The 21,847-nt window shown below is 37.3% G+C and overlaps 1 protein-coding gene across 1 annotated transcript in view; it reads left to right on the top strand.

The window, feature by feature from the left end:
• Positions 1-21,847, top strand: part of LOC120633659 (inverted formin-2) — a 142,780-nt gene that overhangs the window by 115,496 nt on the left and 5,437 nt on the right. Inside the window, exons 6-21 of the mRNA XM_039903961.1 lie at positions 245-404; positions 1,490-1,523; positions 7,753-7,891; positions 8,692-8,871; positions 9,384-9,513; positions 10,639-10,838; positions 11,472-11,576; positions 12,402-12,562; positions 13,274-13,462; positions 14,283-14,409; positions 15,084-15,236; positions 16,744-16,938; positions 17,874-17,996; positions 18,785-18,920; positions 20,088-20,213; positions 21,080-21,217. Coding sequence (XP_039759895.1) covers positions 245-404; positions 1,490-1,523; positions 7,753-7,891; positions 8,692-8,871; positions 9,384-9,513; positions 10,639-10,838; positions 11,472-11,576; positions 12,402-12,562; positions 13,274-13,462; positions 14,283-14,409; positions 15,084-15,236; positions 16,744-16,938; positions 17,874-17,996; positions 18,785-18,920; positions 20,088-20,213; positions 21,080-21,217 — 2,296 coding nt within the window. The remainder of the gene's footprint in view (positions 1-244; positions 405-1,489; positions 1,524-7,752; positions 7,892-8,691; positions 8,872-9,383; positions 9,514-10,638; positions 10,839-11,471; positions 11,577-12,401; positions 12,563-13,273; positions 13,463-14,282; positions 14,410-15,083; positions 15,237-16,743; positions 16,939-17,873; positions 17,997-18,784; positions 18,921-20,087; positions 20,214-21,079; positions 21,218-21,847) is intronic.

The raw sequence follows: 21,847 nt of genomic DNA, 5'->3' as shown, positions 1-21,847 counted from the left end.
TAGGCAGTAATAACAGATTGTATCTGTTACAATTCTCTTATAGTAGGTATTATTGCAACAGTTAAGTTTTTTGTTATTTACCTAAGTTACTACACACGGATAACCGTGTTTGAATAAAGTCCCAAATATTTAAAAATTAAATAAAAAATGGTTAGTCATATGAGTGGGGTGAAAAGCACGCAAACCCCTCGAATTCGTCGTTAAAATGAAATGAAATTAAATCATATTGTTGTTATTTTATCAGGCTCTGAAAGGCGACCGTTACCGACTTACCGTCGTGGTAGAGGAGCTCAAGAATGCCACCACAATTGACTACAAGACCGCGCTCGTGGCCTTTATCAACTGCCTCATTATATCAGCTCCCCGCCTCCCAGACCGGATTCGAGTCAGAAACGAGTTTATTGGTAAGAACGAAACTTCTGCTACCTGTAAAACATCTGTACTGAAAGTTGAAACCGATTCATTCATTTATTTTATTTAGCTCTTCACTAACCTCCGTTATTTCCACTGGACAAGCTATTGTCACTTTGATTTTAGGTCTGAGTTAGTAATTACATATGTCTCCAATCTCTTTAACTCTAACTCTTGCCCTAAACTATAAAGCAGCCAAACTTTTGGTTGCACTTTAGTGCAACCAAAAGTTAGCAATCCAAGGGTGGCCAAAAAGTTAGGAGCCTTTAATTGGCCACGCTAAACTAAGCGTCAGCTCACTTCAGTGCGGCCAAAAAGTTTGCAACCTATCTACCCCTATCTCTATTTTCTCGCCCCAAAATTACTCTCAAACTCACTTTATGGCCAAAATAATGGCCTATGGCCACTCACTTTATGGCCGAAATTATGGTGTACGGTCAAAAAGTTAGAAGCTTCTCTTTTTGGCCGTCGAAAATTACGAAAATTACTTCAGGACGGACAGAAAGATTATAATTTATTATATACTTTTTAATAAGGGCGTTAGGGCTTTATTAATAACTAGCGTATCCAGCCCGCTTCGCCGGGCTAGATTTTGCTTTATTTTATTTAAACAATAAACTTAAATCATTACATTTTTAATTTAAGACTCATAATATATTAAATCATTTATTTCTCTCCGTATTCATTCTCTTCTATTCTCTTCTCGAGCGGGTGAAGATCATTATCTACACCCATGTACACCCAACAATAGAATATCATCGTAGTAAATAAAAGCTGTATTTTACAGTTTAAAAATAGGAGTGCTCCGATCGTCACCAAACTTTACAGTATTACTCGCCAGGTCAATTCGGAGATCCCCTGAAAGTTTCATTGAAATCGGTCCAGTCGTCTATACGGAAAATACCCACATACTTTCTCTTTTATATGTATAGATAGATAGAAGATATGTGCTATCATTTGAAACGTAGCAAAAACTGCATAACTATTCCGACGTTATATCATGATTACTAATAAGGTCAAGACTCTGGTAAAGGTTAATATTCATATTATCATGTATTCAGAAACATTTTTTTTTCAGGACTTGGACTACTTCCCACACTTAGTAATCTAAGGTATGTATACTTATTTTTGTTTATGTATTTATGAAGAAGCGGTGATCGAACCGAGTTCCGAAGTTTTCGGAGCTGTGTGTGTTTTAAGCTATTAAATATCACTTGCTGTGGCGGTGAAGGAAATTGTCGTGAGGAAACCGGCATGCTTGAGAGTTTATTGTTCTCAAAGGCGTGTAATGTCACTGGTCAGTCACTTGCTAGCTTGGTGGAATACGGCCTACGGAATTCTAAGAGGAGATGCGCTGTAGAGGGCCCGGCGGCCTAAAGGCGGGCCTCCAGCAGCCATATCATATAACTATAAATTCAAAATTCAAATTCAAAATTTCTTTATTCATGTAGGCCTATCACAGGCACTTATGAAGCGTTCATACATAATTGTTTACATAATTTTTTACATAATTATATCGCCGGTGTGTTGACGTGTAGCGAATGCAGCCAAACGATTAGCACAACGTTTAGCTCTCAGCCGGAATCCAAAACAGTCGCTGTGACCTAATACGGTTAGGATTGATAGAAGGAGTTGAAAATGATGATTAAAGAAATAATATGACCTTCATCCCGCCAAGCCACATAGGAGTCTGAAAGCCTCAGTACCTCAGTCACACAGCACGTTAAGCCGTCGGTTATGAGCATTATCCACAACATGTTAAGCAATAGGTCTACGCTATCATCGATATCACTAACAAAAAGTTGTTTTGATTTTGCCATATTTATTCGGTCTGACCGCATGTCTTGCATCAACACCGCCATGAATACTTGTCATACTTAATACACAGTTGGTTTTCCTCGGGTAAAAAGAGTTGCCTATGTTAAGGAAGAACAAACAAACAGACATACTTTTTTTTACATTTATAATATTAGTGAGAATAGTACAGTGAGGATAAATAAAATAATGTATGCCCAATCGTATGTTTTGCTAAGTTTTTTCTCCGAAGTCAGACTACAAGACCCGTCGTCGTCCCAATAATTTCGTACAAGGCAATCTTGATTAAAGATACAAAAATATCGCTTCATCATTGTGAGAACATTCGCACAGACCAAGTGCCACGGTATCTGATGCACTTACGTTCAAATTTTGATCGATCAGGTTAACTTACTGTACTTATGTATACATACATAAGTACAGTAAGTTACCCTTAAAGTATCTATTTTAAATATATTAATTAATTAACCATTAAATTATTGCGTATCACAAATGATCTTGTATTACTATTAGTTATAACAAATGCACAATTTCAAATATAATGATATGTATTAAATAATTGGCAATATTGACAGTAACCGATTTACCAAACCAAAGAATTAGTGTAGCGAAACTGAAGTTTAACTATTAGTCACTCCAAATCTTTATCTTGTATCATTAACTACCGCACAGTATTTGAGATTATTAAATAAAACTGTTTATTTATATATTTTTATTAGGTCTAGCGTATAATTACACGTATTTTGGATTAAAATATTGTCTCTGATTACTAATAACACATTATTCCACTTATAGTAACAGCATTGCCAATTTGTTTTGCACGATAACTTATTATAAAGAAATCCAACTTACAACAGTTACCTAGTTTTTTTCAACCAACTTAAAAAAGGAGGTTCTCAATGTTTTTTTACATTTGTTATTCGATTACTGCGCCAATTATAAACTGATTTTGATGATACCTTTTTTATTTGGTACGTTATACTTTAGCACCAGTTTAATTTGGTGAAGATTTATTGGAGGGATCCTGGAGAAATATTATGGGCACACCTATAGCAATTTCAGTAATTTTTCAAGGAACTTGTGCATCTTCTTTCAATAAGCACCATATGGTCAAGTGAAAATGAAAAGAGTCCTGAAAGTTAATCAGCTACACACAATCCGAAAAAAATAAGTGTCTTGCGATGCGATGAGATTATTTGTAAATAATAATTAAATTGCATCTAATTATACCGTGAAAAGTAAGAGGCTTCTATTCCTCAAATTACTGAAGCCTATAAAAAAAAAACAACTCGATAAGTGAAGTATTTCGCGCGTGACGACAAGATACGGGATCCGCACATACAGACACACGGACGTCCAAGACAGAACTTTTTTAAACAATTTTTTAATTAGTTTCAATGATAAAAAGAGATTTAAAAATATCATGAGTGGTAAAAATAATGTTTTTTCTCAACATTTGTCTATTTATATTCACTTATAAAAGCAATAAATAATAAAAAAAGTATCATTTTTAAGTTGGAGAATCATTTGGTGTGCGTAAACTGACAGTAATACCCACCTCAACGCTTCGCTTATGAGGCGTGCAATAGTTCGTGAGCACAATTTCCGAAATATGTCCTTATGTGGTCTGTAGAATACCGATAAACTTGTATCCTCCTTGCGACCACGATCAAGACTTTGTGTTCATTTCATCGTTATAACTTGGTCGGCCGCCGGCTTCTTAATGATACGTGATAGGTACAATTTTAATTCAGCAGCATGGTATTTTTCGGAGGTAAGACAGATAGATAAAAAATACTTTATTTCGTTCAATCTAACCGAACTTTCTTAGTTGAGCATGGAAATAATTACAAATTTCAATTAATTAACTCGTGCACAATCTCGATGTAGACATTAAATAAAGTGATCAGTCGTAAAGCTGGCGAAATTGACAGTAATCGATTCAGCGAACCAAAGAATTAGTGTAATGAAGCTGAAGTTGTACTATTAGTCAATCGAAATCTTTATCTTGTATAATTTCGCAATACCTTCGATCAATATATACTAGATATGATGTCAGTCACCAAAAGTGTCCGTGAATAAGATCTCAGTGAAAGTTCGAGAAACTATAATTTCATTATTTTGTTAATGAGAACACCAATGCAAGTGTACTTGACTTTAAAGAAGCAATGAAATACCTTCATCATCATCATCATCATATCAACCCATTACTGGCGCACTATAGCTCACGGATCTCCTCTCACCTTGAGAAGGGGGTTCAGGCCGTAGTCCACCACGCTGGCCCAGCTGGCCGATAAATGGAGAATCAATAGAAATGGAGAATTCCACAGGTTTTCTAGGAGTTACCTTGGATTATAAGCTACAGCGGGGTGCCCATATCGAGACTAGCGGGTAAGCTCAGCTTAGCTGCTTATGCTGTCAGAAAAATTAGACAGTTAACAGATGTTGAAACTGCTAGGCTTGTTTATTTTGCATACTTCCATAGTGTAATGTCGTATGGGATCTTGTTATAGAAACTATATTTACACTACAGAAAAGAGCTGTGCGGATCGATATATAAACTTAGATCACGCGAATCCCTTCGTACCAAATTTAAAGAAATAGGTATACTTACAGTAGCCTCGCAATATATTTATAATAATATAATCTTTATTGAACAAAACATAAGTAATCATAAACAAAAAGTCAATATAAACAGTCGACTAACTAGACACGGACATAAATTAGTGATATCTGCATATCGTCTGAGAAAAGTACAGAAATCCTTTGTGGGGATGGGTTTGGTGCTTTTATAACATTATTAAAGGTAATATTAGATCTACCTTTACCTAAGTTTAAACAATATTATATATCAAAACACATTTAACAAATCGTGGTTACTACACGATTGATGAATTCCTTAACGACAAGGCTGCTTGGAAGCGGGCCACTCGCACGCTCTCATCTCTCACAAAACAGAAAAATTCTAAAGATTGTTAATCTTTAAAATGATGTTGGAAAAGAGTAATCTGCTGAGTTTCTTGCCGGCTCTTCTCAGTGGAATCTGCCTTCCGAACCGGTGGTAGAGTCACTACAAACCGACTGACTTGACGTTTCAAAAGTGCTTATTAATTAGGCCTACTTGAAATAAATGAATTTTGAATTATTTTGAATTTTGATTGACTATGTTAATGATAAAAAAAATCAAGAACCACCCAGCTTAGCGAACCAATTAAAACTTCCGGTCCAAAGTCCGCGCTGTCCGTTTGTCCAAAACGACATAAAAGGCGGTGCGTAGGCGCACTCTGCCTCAGACCTAATATGGTGGGCTCGTGAATAATGCTACTAATAAACGTACTAGAACAACTCCAGCTGAATATTGTTGTTCATTTGAATTTGGAACTAGTTGTTTGGGTTTGTGGGACTTCGGCTTCTCTATTGTTGGTACCGAGTTCGATTATCAACTCTCTAGCGGTAGCCCGCGACTTCGTCTGCATATAAAACAACCTTAAAAGACAGTTACTAATTTATAGCACAATTCTGTCTAATCGCTTTGGTGTACTTTAACCGTTTACGCATTGGTGGTAGCGTAATGTTTTATAGCCTAAGCCTAAAGCCTTCCTAGATAAATGGACTATACAAAACAAAAAGACTATTACAAGTCAAACCAGTAGTTTCTGAGGTTTTGACGGCCGATTGGCGCAGTCGGCAGCGACCCTGCTTTCTGACGCCAAGGCAATGATTTCGATTCCCACAACTGGATAATATTTGTGTGATGAATATGAATGTTTTTCAGTGTCCGGGTGTTTATCTTTGTATTATAAGTATTTATGTATATTATTCATAAAAATTATTCATCAGTTATCTTAGTACCCATAACACAAGCTACGCTTACTTTGGGACTAGATGGCAATGTGTATATTGTCCGTAGTATATTAAAAATATATTATATTGTTATATTATTAGGGCGTTCAACCAAATAAACTTAGTTTCATATAAATGTTAAGTATAGATTACCGGCCCACTACAGCTGGTGTCCTCCCAAAATGAGAAGGGTTTAGTTAGCGAAGATTTATAGATCTTATTTTCTCACCTTAGAGTGCATCATGAATTACATAGCATCCAAACGAGTAGCATAGGCAGGAGACAAAAATAATATCCCCGATTACTTATATACCCTGACAAGCGATAAAATTAACGTGTCCTTTCTTCTCACAACGGGGAATACGTGTTTTTTACACCTGTTTATTTCCTGTACCGATGCTCGGAGAGTTGATAAAGCTGTGCGAGAACAAAAAACTATGCTATCAACCAGTGGCTGCACTGAGTTTCTTACCAGGGTATGCATACAGCAGGAAAATTGCATAAAACGCCAAAAATTCGCCTCCTATACGAGTTATATATCAATTTTAGGGTAGGCAGTGCTTTTGTGCATGTATGAGGTGCACGCCACTGCTACTACGCTTATACAGGGCTAAATAAAAAATTCCAGAAACTCTCGGCCTTGTAGTTCCTATCCATAAACTAACAACTTTATCTCTACGACTTTTCAAAATTCAGTATTAATTTATTTCATCCAAAAAATTGTTTCTGTAAAGTGACATTACACTGTGAAACCCAATACATTTTATTTGACAACGTCGCGAAGTTGGGTCAATGACCGCAGATAGAGTCGTGGTTCGCGTGCTGTTGCCGATGTTACATTGCAGAGTAGTCACAAGTAGAGTATCTATGTAAAATATTAAATCGTACTTTTTTTTTATTTCATTACAAGTTAGCCCTTGACAGCAATCTCCTTGTGGTAAGTGATGATTCAGTCTAAGATGGTAGCGGGGTAGCTTGACAGGTAGTACGGTAGTTATACGCGACATCGCCGGTACACTAAATCGCTTAGCGGCACGTCTTTGTCGGTAAATAAATGAGAAAGTTTGTATGGATGGACGAATGTTTGTTACTCTTTCACGCAAATACTACTAAACCGATTTGAATGAATTGTAATGGAGATAGATTATACCCTGGATTAACACATACGCTGCTTTTTATCCCGGGAAAATGTACGGTTCCCGCAGACTCATGCATAACCAAAAAAACTGGGTACGAAGCCGCGGGTAACAGCTGGTATTTCATTTTCACAAACATTCGACTTTCGAATTCGAATTTGACTTAAGAATTATTCATTGTAAAGTCAACATCTCCTGAGGATGCTCCGGTTTCGGAGCGAAACGTGCGTAGAGGGTACATTGCCGAAGATCTGTTTGGTGTGGAGTGTCAGGATTGAAGAAATTATAAATTTCACCATACAGATTCCCCTGCTTGTCGCGGAGTAGCAAGCTTAAGCTTAAAGTTCATAATATATCTTGGATTTCCGCAAAGTAACGCCTGCTTCGATCCAATACAAACTTTCGAATTAAAAAAAGTCGAAGAACAAAAGTTGTTAGTTTTAATGTAAGCAACAACAGACCCAGAGATTTTTGGTATGTTTTATTTAACTTTGTATTTAGGCTATGGCCGTATTTAAATACTTAGTTTTTTTTAAATTATATTCAGGCATGAAGCTGCCAGTCATCCGAACTTAGGCGTTCAGCTCGACGTGTTTGAAGAGCAGAGGGAGAGCGATGAGGCTCAGGGCCCCGGAGGGATCAATCTCAACTCACACCTCGATGTCTTCTACGCCATCTTGAAACAGGTCGGTAAAACTTGCTTGGAAACCACATTTCTCTCACTTGCTTGGAAAAAGCTTCAATAAATTATTTTTTCTCTTTCTTTAGGCTCATGGCTTAATCAATTAATTATTTTTATGTCAGTTCTGCACATGTATCGAAACACATTTTTTATTTAATTTGCGAAATAAAATTAATTTAAAAATTGAAACCCCCGACACGTAATGTGCTAAAGTTAAATAAAAAATAATTCACTAGGTCCATTCCAGTCAGAGGTACCTGTCTCCTCACAACTTTCCTCATCAATTTCTCTTCTTGGTTACTTGAAAGAGATCGCTGTAGCGATAAGGCCGCCAAATTGTATCTTCACTTTTATCTCTCTTTTGTGTTTTCAGTTATTTTTTATTCTTTTTTGTTTTCTATGTTGTGAATAAAAAATTGTGTTTATTTTTATATTCATTCTAAGCCATTGATCAGACAAAAAAATAGTCTAATAAATTACTTATAAGTAATTTTACAGTTTTTAGTTTTACCACTTCTCAAATGCCACACCCACTTCCGCTGCCACGCCCAACTGCCACACTCATAGCTATACCCATAGCCACACTCACAGCCCCTCCAACTGCCAATCCCATAACTACTCTAACCTAACCCTACAGCCACTCCCATATTGCCACTCGCAGTGCCACACCAACTAACACAGCCCTTGTTAAGTTTTATTAAAAATTCATTAAGAAGTTTTTACGCGAAAGAGTAACAAACGTCAATTTAATATAAAGGAATTTATAGATTGCGTACAAATAAATTATCGCTTTATTTTGTCCAGGTTTCAGACACACCTCAAGAAATCCCATTCTTGAGCATTCTCCAGCACTTACTACGAATAGACCCAAAAGAGGCAGTCAGTGATATAGTATGGGACACAGCTGAGACGTTGGTTCATAGGGCCACTCTTTTGGAGACCAGGGAAGATGCTGCCAAACTCCTCAGAGCACCTAGTGTACAGGTTAGTATTTCGAATATTTAAGTAGTAATTGAGCTTTTTGCGACAGAGCTCATCCGGGGTAGTACTACTGCTATGTATATTTCTGCCGCCAAGAACAACGTTATGTTCTGTTCAGGTATCGGTTTAAAAAACCCTTGTATGAAACATAATCTGACGACCGGCGCAGTGGGCCGACTGCTTTCTGAGTCCACGGCCGGGGGTTCGTTTCCCACTACTGGAAAATGTTTGCGTGATGAGCAGAAATGTTTTTCAGTGTCTGGGTGTTTATGTGTATATTCTATGTATATTATTCATAAAAATATTCATCAAACATCTTAGTAGCGATAACACTAGCTACGCTTACTTTGGGGCTAGATGGTTATGTGTGTATAGTCGTAGTATATTTATTTCTATTTATTTATTTAATAGAAGAAATACAAATTTTAACGAGACACAATTACAATGGCAGAATGCAGATATTGCAGATAAGGGATACCTTGGTAGTGGAATAAGAAAAGAAATGCTCATTTCAGGCAAAAGTGGGGTGCACATGCCAACACAGAGACCTCTCGGGGTCAAATCGCAAGCAAAGTCTGCAGCGAGCACTGTCGCCACCACCGCCGCCGCCGCCGCCAGCGCCAACGCCAGCGCCGCCACCACCAGGTAAAAAAACAATGGCTACATCTAGTGGTAGATTGAGAAATTAATGTTTATTAAAGGAGCGCAGTGGCACTTTTCTAGGTTATGTGCGTTTTGAGTAATTAAACTATCACTTACTTCGCCGGTGAAGGAAAACATCGTGAGGAAACCTGGATGCCTGAGAGATCTACATAATGTTCTCAAAGTTATGTGGAGTCCACCAATCCGCAATGGGCCAGCGTGGCAGACTACGGCATTAACCCCTTCTCATTGTGGGAGGAGACCCACATATGTGATAGGATTAAACAAACGATATAAAATTTTGTATGTGAATTATTGCTCTAACCACCAAAAGTTTGGAAAATCCAAAAGTGCACGCCTCATAATCTAATATTTTTCACAATAAAATTGAATTTTTTTTAGCTGAAACTTTCAATGCTCATTACAAATTTTTTTTTTCATATTAATTATTATTCATTTTTTGTAAACAAGACACGGGAATGTCATAATGATTGCACATTGAAAGTTACAATTAATATTAGCTAGAATAATTACATGGAAATTTAACGACAGTGAATTGAACGATCATATTAACTAAGAAATTATGTCGTGTGACTTTAGATAATTAAAAAAAAATTATTCCGATACGATCATTTTTTCGACCAATTTTGATGCCACATACACCCGTCCATACACGGACATCCAGAAGAGATTATGTTTAATGTTATTATTTACTATGTTAAACAAAAAAATTGTTATTGAAATGTATTTTATGTGCCTGACAAATTATTTGACTTGATATTAGTGTACTCAAATTAACCTGTAAGTGCAATATAAATAACAAAAAATCAATTTCAGTTTCGAGAAAACTGCTTTTTTTGAAATGTCGAGAGTAGAGCACAACCTCAACGCTTCGCTTATGAGGCGTGCAATATAGTTTTAAATGATAATGTGAGATGAAGACAATTAATTTTCCAAACCTCCTTTTAAGACTAACAGGAAAAACACCAAAAATAACATAAACCAGTTGTAAATTGCATGCAAAATTAAATGACGAGTTTTAATCGTCATTAGGCACAGAGTTATAAAAGTTTTAGAGTAAAACCAGCCCAAGTACAAAAAAGTCATGTAGTATTTCATCTTTTCCAGTTGCTCCCCCGCCTCTACCGCCCGCGCCCCCTGCACCCCCTGCTCCGCCCGTACCACGCGGTGCGCCACCTCCCCCGCCCCCCGTAGCCCCCACACCGCCCCCCGCACCAACGCTAAACATAAAGCTGCCCCAACAGGAGACACCACTGCCAAAGACTAAGATGAAGACGATCAATTGGAACAAAATACCCAGCAATAAAGTAAGTGGTTTTATGCCTGGGAATTCCTTACAATAGCCCAGTCACTTCAGTATAAAAAGGGTTCAACCTCCGAATCAGAGATAATAAGCTGAATTTTCGCATATGTTTCTTCATTTTGGCGTTCTTAAGCCTAACAAAATATGTCAGCGTCGGAAGTAGTTGGAAGTCAAATATTATTAAATTAATTCTATATTAAAAATACGTGAAATGTTATTAAATACCATGAAACTGATAAATGATATAAATTATTCAAAATTCAAGGTAGTTTTCAGATATTCAAGGTTGACATTCCATTACAGTCCGTGCATTACGCTAAAAAAGTTTAAATTTTTATACCTTTCAGATTATATTAGACTTTTGAGACTACTCTTAGAACGCCAACATGAAGTTATACCTAAATACGGTATATATATACGAAAATTCAGCTCTCATTTCGAAGTTGATCGCTAATTTGACTGGAATTTATGGCCAAAACCAGAGCTTGGAAGTTCAGCTCGCTGTAAAAGAAGATGACCTATATGTTATATTTTTTCATATTCATATTCATTTCATTCTCAAAAATATTTAAATTAGGCTGCGTTCATTGATTAACAGATGTGCAATATTAATTATGAATGTCTCGTCATTTTCCAGGTCGTTGGCCAAAACAACATTTGGTCAATAGTAGCATCGAGTCATAAGCATTCGCCAAAGACGGAATTGGACTGGAGTGAAATCGAAGGACTTTTCTGCCAACAGGTATTTTTGTACTCATCACCCGTGGATCCCATGTTTGTTAATAGGTTCTGATTACCCCTTAATTATAAATACCCAACAAAATGTGGTGGCTACTTCAGTGGGCGTAACTATGCAACCAAGAGTTTCGGGGCAAAAATTAACTTGGGATCATGCCAGCCCTCTTCACAGGAACAGGTCTCTTCTCAGAATGAGCAGGGTTTAGGCGGTAGTCCACCACGCTAGCAAAGTGCGTATTGGTGGACTTCACACAAATTTGAGAACGTTATAGAGACCTCTCAGGCATGCAGGTTTCCTCACGATGTTTTCCTTCACCGTAAAACCGAGTGAGAGAGATAGAGAGATATTTAATTGTCTAAATCGCACATAACCACGATTACAATAGCAGAATGCAGATAAGGGATACCTTGGTAGTGGAATAAGAAAAGAAATTCTCATTTCAGGCAAAAGTGTATAAGAGGGGCGTTACGGGTATCAAACTGAATCCACCCGATAGAGAATCTCCACAAGGCTTAACAGCTTTATCATTAATGACCCATTACACGTCCACTCCAGGACACGTGTCACCTCTCAGAATAAAAAGGGTTGATGCGGTAGTCCACCACATTGGCCAAGTGCGTTCACACACTTTTGAGAATGTTATGGAGATCTCTCGGGCATGCAGATTTCCTCCTGTTTTCCTTTACCGTTAAACCAATATTTAATCGCTTTAAACGCACATAACTTAGAGGTGGTGAAATTTGCACCCCGAAAGATAAGCCAAAGCCAACCACTGGGCTATCACAGCTTTCAAAGATGATATAGAACATGTAAATCATAAATTTCCAGGTACAACCAACAGGTTCAGCCGGCTCCTCACCTCGCCTCGGCCGAAGTCCTATTTGTGATAGTTCCGGAGAAAGAAAACCAAGAAAGGAGCCTTCAGAAATCACACTCCTGGATGGCAAGCGGAGCCTCAATGTCAATATATTCCTGAAGCAGTTCCGAAGGTTAGAAATAAGATCTGATGAATATGATACGATAACTCACAAGTTAGAAAAAATCTAAATATTGTTAAACTTTAAATTATGTTGAAAAAGAGGAATCTGCTAAGTTTCTTGCCGGCTCTTCTCGGTAGAATCTGTCTTCTGAACCGGTGGTAGAGTCACTACAAACAGACTGTTTTGGCATTTCAAAGGTGCTTATAAACTAGGCCTACTTGAATAAATGAACTTTGAGTTTTTTCGAATTTTGATGAATTTGATAAGTATGGGAAAGTGTGTGTTATCTGTTTGCTACTTTGACAATTCTAATTTATATATTAATGCCAGAAATTATTCCAGATACTGGGTTTTTTTCTCAAAAATTCTCAGTACCCGTCCCTTATTACTGATTTGTTAATAGTTGTTAGAGTCCACCAACCCGCATTGGAGCAGCGTGGTGGGTGGGCTTCAAACTGCTTACCTTTCCTTGCTGGGCACAGGACTTCTCTATCATAGGATAAAGGAATTATCCTATGATAGAGAAGTCCTGTGCCCAGCAAGGAAAGGTTTATACGCTGATGATGAGCCGTCTGTCCCAGTTATTAACACTGTTTTGCCATAATAGTTGTTAGAGCCCACCATTCCGCATTGGTGGTGCTACAATCCCGTATTAGAGGCTTTAGACGCTAATACGCCGATGAACTTTTACGACGGTGATAAACTTTTTATTATTTTCAGTTCTAACGACGACATAATCCAGCTTATTCGCGAAGGCTCCCACGACGACATCGGTACTGAGAAGCTGCGCGGACTTCTCAAGATTCTACCTGAGATAGACGAGTGCGAGATGCTTAAATCGTTCAGCGGTGACGTCACCAAACTGGGCAACGCGGAGAAGTTCCTTATGGAACTCATTCAGCTGCCTAAGTAAGTATAAATATAGTGTAATGATCTTATTGGCCGATTGGCGCAGTCTGCAGCGACTTTGCTTCCTGAGTCCAAGGCTGTAAATCCCAGGACTGGAAAATATTTGTGTGATTGGCATGAATGTGTGTCTGGGTGTTTATATATTATAAGTATTTATGTATATTATTAATAAAAATATTCATCAATCAACTTAGTACCCATAACACAAGCTACGCTTACTTTGGGGCTATATGGCGATGTGTGTATTGTCATAGTAGTATATTTATTTATTTATTAGCTCTTCTTAATGTATTCAGTCTGTGGCATACTTTTTCCCCGAACGGATGAACCGATTTTAATTTAAATTTTTTGTTTGAAAAGAAAAGTTTGGTCCAATGACTTTTTTTTTCTCTTTTATTTTACTACTTTAATTTTGTTTATTTAAAAAATTCCTTTATTTCCATGTTATTTTTGCTTATTTGTACAAAACCTTTATAAACGCGGACGAAGACCACGGGAGACGGTTACTTTATAAAAAAAAAAAAACATTTATACAATAAATTAATAGTTAATTAATAGTAAAGTTTATTATATGTATATATTATATATATATAGGTATATATGTTAAAATATGCACCGCCTACCTCTCTTCTTGAGCTGTGTTTAACGCCTTTGGTTACCTGGAAGAGATCGCTATGTAACGATAAGGCTGCCAAATTGTATACTTTTTGTTAAATTTTTATTTATAATTTTTATATGTTTATGTGGTGTACAATAAAAGTGTATTCATTCATTCATTCATTCATTAAACATTAAACATTTATAATTTTTTTCATTTCAGTTACAAACTACGGATAGAATGTATGCTGCTAAAAGAAGAATGGGCATCGACAGCTGGGTATCTTGAGAGTGCCATCAACGCGATATTGGTTGCTGGGGACGATCTGACGTCATCTAGAGCCATACAGGTTTGTTTAAAGAAATACACCTGCAACTTTTGGTCACCCCTGGCGGTGAGCTAAAACTATAAATTCCTTCTGAATTAGGATACCTTCTTCACTTGGCCACTTTTCAGCCACCGTACGGATCGTCGGGTGTGGTTGATGAAAATCGGTACAAGATGGTCGCCGCTAAAAAATGGCGGATTACATATTTTTTACAACTCCCGCAACATGCGAATTAATAGGCTTGACTTTTTTAATTTACGTTTACGTTTTTTTTTTTTATTTATCATTTCATCGTTATCATCACTTCAACCGATTGAAGTCCAAGGTATTTTGTCTTGGAGTTCCAATATCCACGGTCCTGGGACCACTTGTTTCCAGCGGCTCCCAGCAAATCGTTTGATGTTGTCTGTCCACCTCGTTGGGGTCGACCAACGCTGAGTTTACCTGTGCGGGGTCACTATTCTAGCACCTTGGGACCCCAACGTCCATCGGTTCTCCGAGCTATGTGCCAACCCATATCCACTTAAGCTGTGCGACTCGCTGAGCTATTTCCGTAACTCTGGTTCTTCGAAGGATCTCCTCATTTCTGATTTGATCACGTAGAGATTGCTCTCTCCATCGTGCACTGATTGACTCTGCGCTTTCTAATGAGACCCATAAGAATTTCTCATTTAGTTTTAAATTATTTGTTGTAGGAAATCCTCTACATAGCGTTAATAGCTGGCAACTTCCTGAACGCAGGCGGCTACGCAGGCGGCGCCGCGGGCGTTAAGCTGTCGTCCTTGCAAAAGCTCTCCGACATACGCGCAAACAAACCCGGCATGAATTTGATGCATTACGTAGCTATGGTGAGCTTAATATCATTTCTTTTATTTTCGTAGCTATGGTAAGTTTAATATCATTTCTTTTATTTTACGTAGCTATGGTGAGTTGAATATCATTTATTTTTTATTACTCATGAGGCATAAGTAGTATCTTAGTACTCGCTGTTGCGGTTGAAAAAGAGCTGTTTGCCCATTTTAAAATGACGCGTGAGTTTTTTCGTAACACGCAAATTGTACTTAGCACACGCAAACTATCCCTGTCGCACGCAAAATGACGTTGACAACATCGCATGGGTTGCAGATACTATTTGACGTTTTCAAATTGATCAAATGTGACAATTTATTTGAACGAAAGTAAAAATAATTAATTAATATTGAGCTGTTTAATTCTACGCATTGATTGTTCCAAATGAATTTATTATATTTTGTTAATTAATATTAATTAATTTGTATTAATTGTTTAAATTATATTTGTTTCTTTTTTTTTAAAACTTTTCATCCGTTTTTTGGGACTTGGGATTTTGTGCCCACATATATCTACGCATTTGTAATAAAAAATAGTATCTGCAACCCGTGCGATGTTGTCGATTGCCCTTATCGCTTGAAACTCATCGCACTTGTTGCACAATATACTATTAATTTACTTAGCTTTGGTGGGCTTAATATCAGTTCGTTAATTTTATTCCACTAAAAGATAGCGCAGTGGATCTTAGCTTAGTGCAGGGGTACCCAACCTGGGTGCCGTAGAAAGTACATAGGCGCTCCGTATTCTGTACTTAAAAAATCAAGTTTTTTTATTTGATACATTTTGTGCAGAGGTGTCACGGCTTGTTTCACGCTTTGAAAAATTGTGTGGGGATCACCAAGCTCAGCCATCCCATTGTAGGGTAGTTTTATTTTTCTTCATTCTTTGTTAATAAAATTATTTATTACGGTTTTTATTAGTTTAATAGATGTTTTACTTTTTGCGCCTAACTAACAAGTGCCTATCTATTTTAACTAGCCAAGGGTGCGTGTACCGTAACACATTTCTTTACGTGTAAGTGCGCCGCTCGCTTAAAAAGGTTGAGAACCCCTGGATTTGTGGATAAGGTTTCAGCTTCCTTTTCGGAGGGACCGAGTTCGATACCTCTTAAATTTTTAATTTTAACAAACTAAATACAAAAACAACGTCAGGAAATTTCACTAGTAACTTCGGGCTAGTTTAGCAATAATGACAATAAGACCGCCGTTGCATACCAATATTTGTTAAAATTTATTAATTTGTCATTTGTGTTGTTTCTTTTTGGTGTGCAAAACTGCGCGAAACCTTACCGATGCGATTTTGGCCTAAAACCTTAAGGTCATATGGTGGGACGAGACCTATGCCCTGGTTGATATGATGAAAGTGTTTACCCACCTATCTATCTAGTTCTTAGAATTTCATGATAGAAAAACCGTAAACTCACTGGCCCGATTCGATCCCGAGCCCCATGAGCAATCGAACGAGGTAGTTGAAACATAGAATGAAAGGGTTTAAAATTGTTTGCAGCAAGCGGAACGCAAGAACAAAGAGCTGATACATTTCGCTGACGACATCAGAGTGCTGGAAGAGGCGTCTAAAGCGAGCGTGGAACAGTTGCATAATGAGATCAACACTCTCTCTCAGCGTATCAGCACTCTCAAGAGAGACATACAGTCGACCACGCATCTTGATATCAAGGAGCAGATGTGGGACTTCTTACAGGTACTTACATAATACGTTTAACACTTAACGTACGTAACGTTTTGGACAGCCGGTTAGCGCAGTGGGCAGCGAGCCTGCTTTCTGAGACCAAGGCCGTGGGTTCGATTCCCACAACTGGAAAATGTTTCTGTTTTTCAGTGTCTGGGTGTTTATTTGTATTTTACAAGTATTAATGTATATTGTTCTTAAAATTATTCATCAGTCATTATACTACCCATAACAAGCTACGCTTACTTTGGGGCTAGATGGCGGTGTGTGTATTGTCGTAGTATATTTATTTATGTTTATAAAAAAAAAATAAGTTTTTTTTTACATAACTTATATTTTGGAGTTTACTCCTTAAGAATCGATTTTCATATATAAGACGCCCGGTATGAGAAAAATGTGAGGAGTAAAATCTACTGATGAATGACCTCGTTACGTTTTCGCTTTGCGACGTTGCATGCCCGGCAACTGTGATGCGCAAACATGCAACGTCGCTTTCGTTAAATTAACTTATTTTTCCTATTTAAGTTACCAATGAAACCGAATATTATCTAGGTAAAGAAACAAACACAAATATATGGCACAGAGTGAGATAGAAAACATTAAACATTTTTTTTTCCTATTCTTGTTAGTTAGCATGGAAACTAAATAATAAACATTACATTTATCCTAATAGTTCTGATACTCTACATCCACCTCAATCTCCCGTAGGCTACTTTTAAGAAGTTACACTTCCGCCGTGTGTGAATAAATTGCACAGGATTTTTAATTTACCCTTTCATATGGTATTAATCTTTATTCAGCTAAATAAACTCTTTTTGTGTATGTTTCGACAATCGTACTTAAGGAGTAAACTCCAGTCGTGCGTCGGAGCTGACACACAATTTTTCAGTTTAAGGTATGTTAGTCATGCTAGACTGTAAGAATTAAAACCTATACAAATTACTCAGGTTGCTGAAAGAGAAGTATCAGCTCTTAACAAAGACATGGAAGAAGTCGAGAGCATGAGGAAACAGCTTGCAGAATTCTTTTGTGAAGATCCCGTTTCATTCAAACTTGAAGAATGCTTTAAGGTAACTCTTGTTCTGTTCTATGAATTTCTTTATTATTTGAATTACGAAATAGATAGCGCATATTCATGGGCGTACCGAGAGGGGGGAAGAGGGGGGCAGCATGCAAATTCAGCAGAAAGTGTATGAACTCTCTTACAAAATGTTTGGCGGCCAAGGCCTGGCAGACAGACAAAAATTTAAAAAATACAGTTTTGGCTTCACAAATACACAGTATAAACAGTATTTTGTAGACAGTATTTAAATAAACAGTATTTTGTATGTCAAAACATTTCATTTATACTAAACTCGACGAATATTCGAAAACATAATCACATATTTAAAAAAAAATATGCAAATTGCAACGGTGCTGAAATCTGAAATCAAATCCGATCATGTTACGCTCTTATGTACAAACCAATTACCAGAGTATACCAGGTATATTAAAAATGTAGTGTAGACAGTGCTTTTACGCATTAATGAAGTGCACGCCACTGCAAATGAGACAGATATTATATGCTCCTATCAGTAGCCAGCTTGTGTAAAGTTAATGAATGAATGAATGAATACACTTTTATTGTACACCAAAGAAAAAAAGTAGTTACAGAGATATAAATACATATAAAGAGAGTACAATTTGGTGGCCTTATCGCTACATAGCGATTTCTTCCAGGCAACCAATGGCGTAAAAGGAAAAAACATAGAAAAGAGGTAGGTAGTGCAATAAATAATATTTAAAATTATACAAATATATAAATAAAATATATATATCTATATAAATATAACTATAATATAAATGCATATTCTTGCAGATATTCGTAACGTTCTGCAGCAAGTTCCGTTCAGCGGTGAGCGATAATGAGAGGCGGAGGGTGCACGAGGAACAAGCGGCCGCTAGGAGAAGAGCGCGGGACCAAGTGGCGATCAACGTCGCTAAAACTAGGGCAGGTTCGTTGTGCTTTTATTTATTCCACTGCAAGAAGAAGAAGAAATACACACACACACACACTTAGAACAACAATTATCATCGCTATGAATGAATGAATGAATGAATACACTTTTATTGTACACCAAAGAAAAAAAGTAGTTACAGAGATATAAATACATATCAAGAGAGTACAATTTGGTGGCCTCATCGCTACATAGCGATTTCTTCCAGGCAACCAATGGCGTAAAAGGAAAAAAAACATAGAAAAGATGTTGAGGTAGGTTGTGCAATAAATAAGATTTAAAATTATACAAATATATAAATAAAATATATATATATAAATATAACTACAATATATGTATATATATAAATATATTACATATAAAATCGCTATGTAGCGATAAAGCCGTAAAATTGTATCCTCTATCTAACTTTCTCTATGTATTGTTACGTGCTCGGGTTCCTTTTTTTGGAATATAACACCTGTTACATCGTGTAAGACTTAATTCTTCTATGCAGTACAACGTTCCAGCACACTTCCGATCGCAGGTCAATCGAGATTTTTTATTTTTGTTTGTGTGCAAAAAAATAATTTTCTTTTATTCATTTATTACTATCAACCCATTTTCTGGCACATTACACGTGTAACCGAATAACAGAGTTTTAGTCCACGCACGTCTTAGTCCTAGTATAACCTACCCTAGGTTAGGCACGGCCGAAGCCTCCTGCCATACCAGAAACTTAATACCCAATTAACTAACGCCGGAATCGCACCGGGTTACCCCCACTTAAAAACCACTGCGCTCAGAACTGCTCCAGTCATGTCGCCAAAGTCGTCCAGATGAACAAATATGGTGGTAGTATTTCCCTCTCTGTCACAAAAAGCTCATCATCATATTAATCCGTTACCAGCCACTACAAGTCAAGGGTCTCCTTCTACAATAAGAATTTACGCCGTAGTCCACCACGCTGGCCCAGTGCGGATTCGTGGATTTTACACGTCTTTGCAAACATTATGGAGAACTCCCAGGCATGCAGGTTTCCTCACGAAACAAAACACCTATTTCCTTCCTAAACTGACATAACTCCGGAAAGGCGTTCCGGGGACACAACTGGGTCCCCTGAAAGAGAGTCCGAAGCCCTATCCAGGCTATCACCGCTTTATTCATCTATTATATGTTCTATAGGCGGCAGTGTCTGCAGTACGCCAGTGTCGGAGTGTGAATCTCTCATGGAATCCTTGTTGCTGGATATAAGGAACGGTCTCGGAAGGAGGTCTTTGAGGAAGCCACACGATCCGTCACCTTCACCAGGTATTTCTTACTGTTTTTTTGTTAGTTACCAATTATGACATGTTTATTCATTTCATATAAGTTAAGGAACTGGGGATCTTGGCCTGATCGCTTTACGACTAAGCTCATTCCACCAGTGACTGTGGCGCCATCTAGTAGGAAAGGAAAAAAAATTGGCTAAAGGTTTTGGCTAATCTAAGCGAATTGTAGCCAAAGCTCTAATCTAAGTGTTAATAGCCGAGTCACTAGATTATCACCGCTACACTACTTTAAAAAGGAAAGGGCTATTTCTAACACATAGTTTGAAATTATTCATTAGTGATTCCGAAATCGGTGATAGCCTAGCTATAGCTTTTGGCGGACTAAAAAAAAAGTGTGTGTACTTAATATGTACACGCGTTAGAAGTTATACTTCTTTGGCGTAATAAGATAAAAATCTTTTCAAAAATTTTATCTTTCGACTTATTCTACGTTTTTAGAAAAAACGACACTAACGATAGAAAAAAACGTATATAACACAGTCTTATTATAACGATTATCTAGTTAAATAAAGTTTATTTAAATGTAAAAAAATTTACATAATAAACATAATTAAATTTGGAATACTAATAGACGCATTATCGGACAACCAAGTTTCACTCAACCTTAGCTAACATCAGGGTGTCGGTTTTTTGTGGCGGTGTGCGTGCGCATCGTAAATATTCACTGTCATAATTTTTCCCTAACGCGCCAAAAGAAGTATAATTTCAAAAATAGTATGTATCTAACTCACGTGTTACTTGTGCGTTCGCATCGTAAACATTTTCTCTCATCATTTTTTCCTAACGCGGCAGAAGAAGTATAACTTCAAAAATCGTGTGTCTCTAACACGTGTTACTTTGTAACAGATGTAACCCCCACGGGCAGTCTTCGCCGTAGAAGCAGGGCAAGTCCCGGAGACGACGAGGATGGACTACTGGAGTTCTTACGACACTCGTCACCCGCTGCCAACGAGTTGAGAGAGAGGAGCGCTTGGGGAAGCCTCGGTGAGTAAACTATCCCTATCCCTATCCCTATCCCTATCCCTACTAATATTATAAATGTCAATGTAAGTTTGTTTGTTACGCTTTCACGCAAAAACTACTTAACCTACCCTCATGAAACTTTGTACACATATTCTTGGAAGTGTTAGAAGTAATATAGGATACTTTTTATCCCGACATTAAGCTCGGTTCCTTTGGAAGAGGGGATGAAAGTGTTTGACGATTTTACACCATAACTTCGACAAATTATAACCAATTTAAATTATTTTTATGTTCTATAGAGATCATAATATGTTTTTAATTTTGCCCAAACTTTGTTTAATCTGGTAAATGTGGTTGGAGATAGAGGACAGAACTCCTCAGCGGACAGCAGCAAACCCCTCATTTAAGGCTTAGCGATACTGAATACTTCGAATTTTTTTAGTTCAACTAAATTAACTACATCTAAATTGCCACATCAAAAAACAAAATCAAACGCAGACGAAGTCGCGGGCAACAGCTAGTATGCATATAAATAGTACTATATAATTATAATAATAATAATAATAAATATAATAAATATACTACGACAATACACACACCGCCATCTAGCCCCAAAGTAAGCGTAGCTTGTGTTTGTGGTGCTAAGATGAC

The sequence above is a fragment of the Pararge aegeria genome, chromosome 22 (genome assembly GCF_905163445.1).
Source record: "Pararge aegeria chromosome 22, ilParAegt1.1, whole genome shotgun sequence".
Taxonomy (NCBI): domain Eukaryota; kingdom Metazoa; phylum Arthropoda; class Insecta; order Lepidoptera; family Nymphalidae; genus Pararge; species Pararge aegeria.
This window is presented reverse-complemented; position numbering and strand designations above follow the sequence as displayed.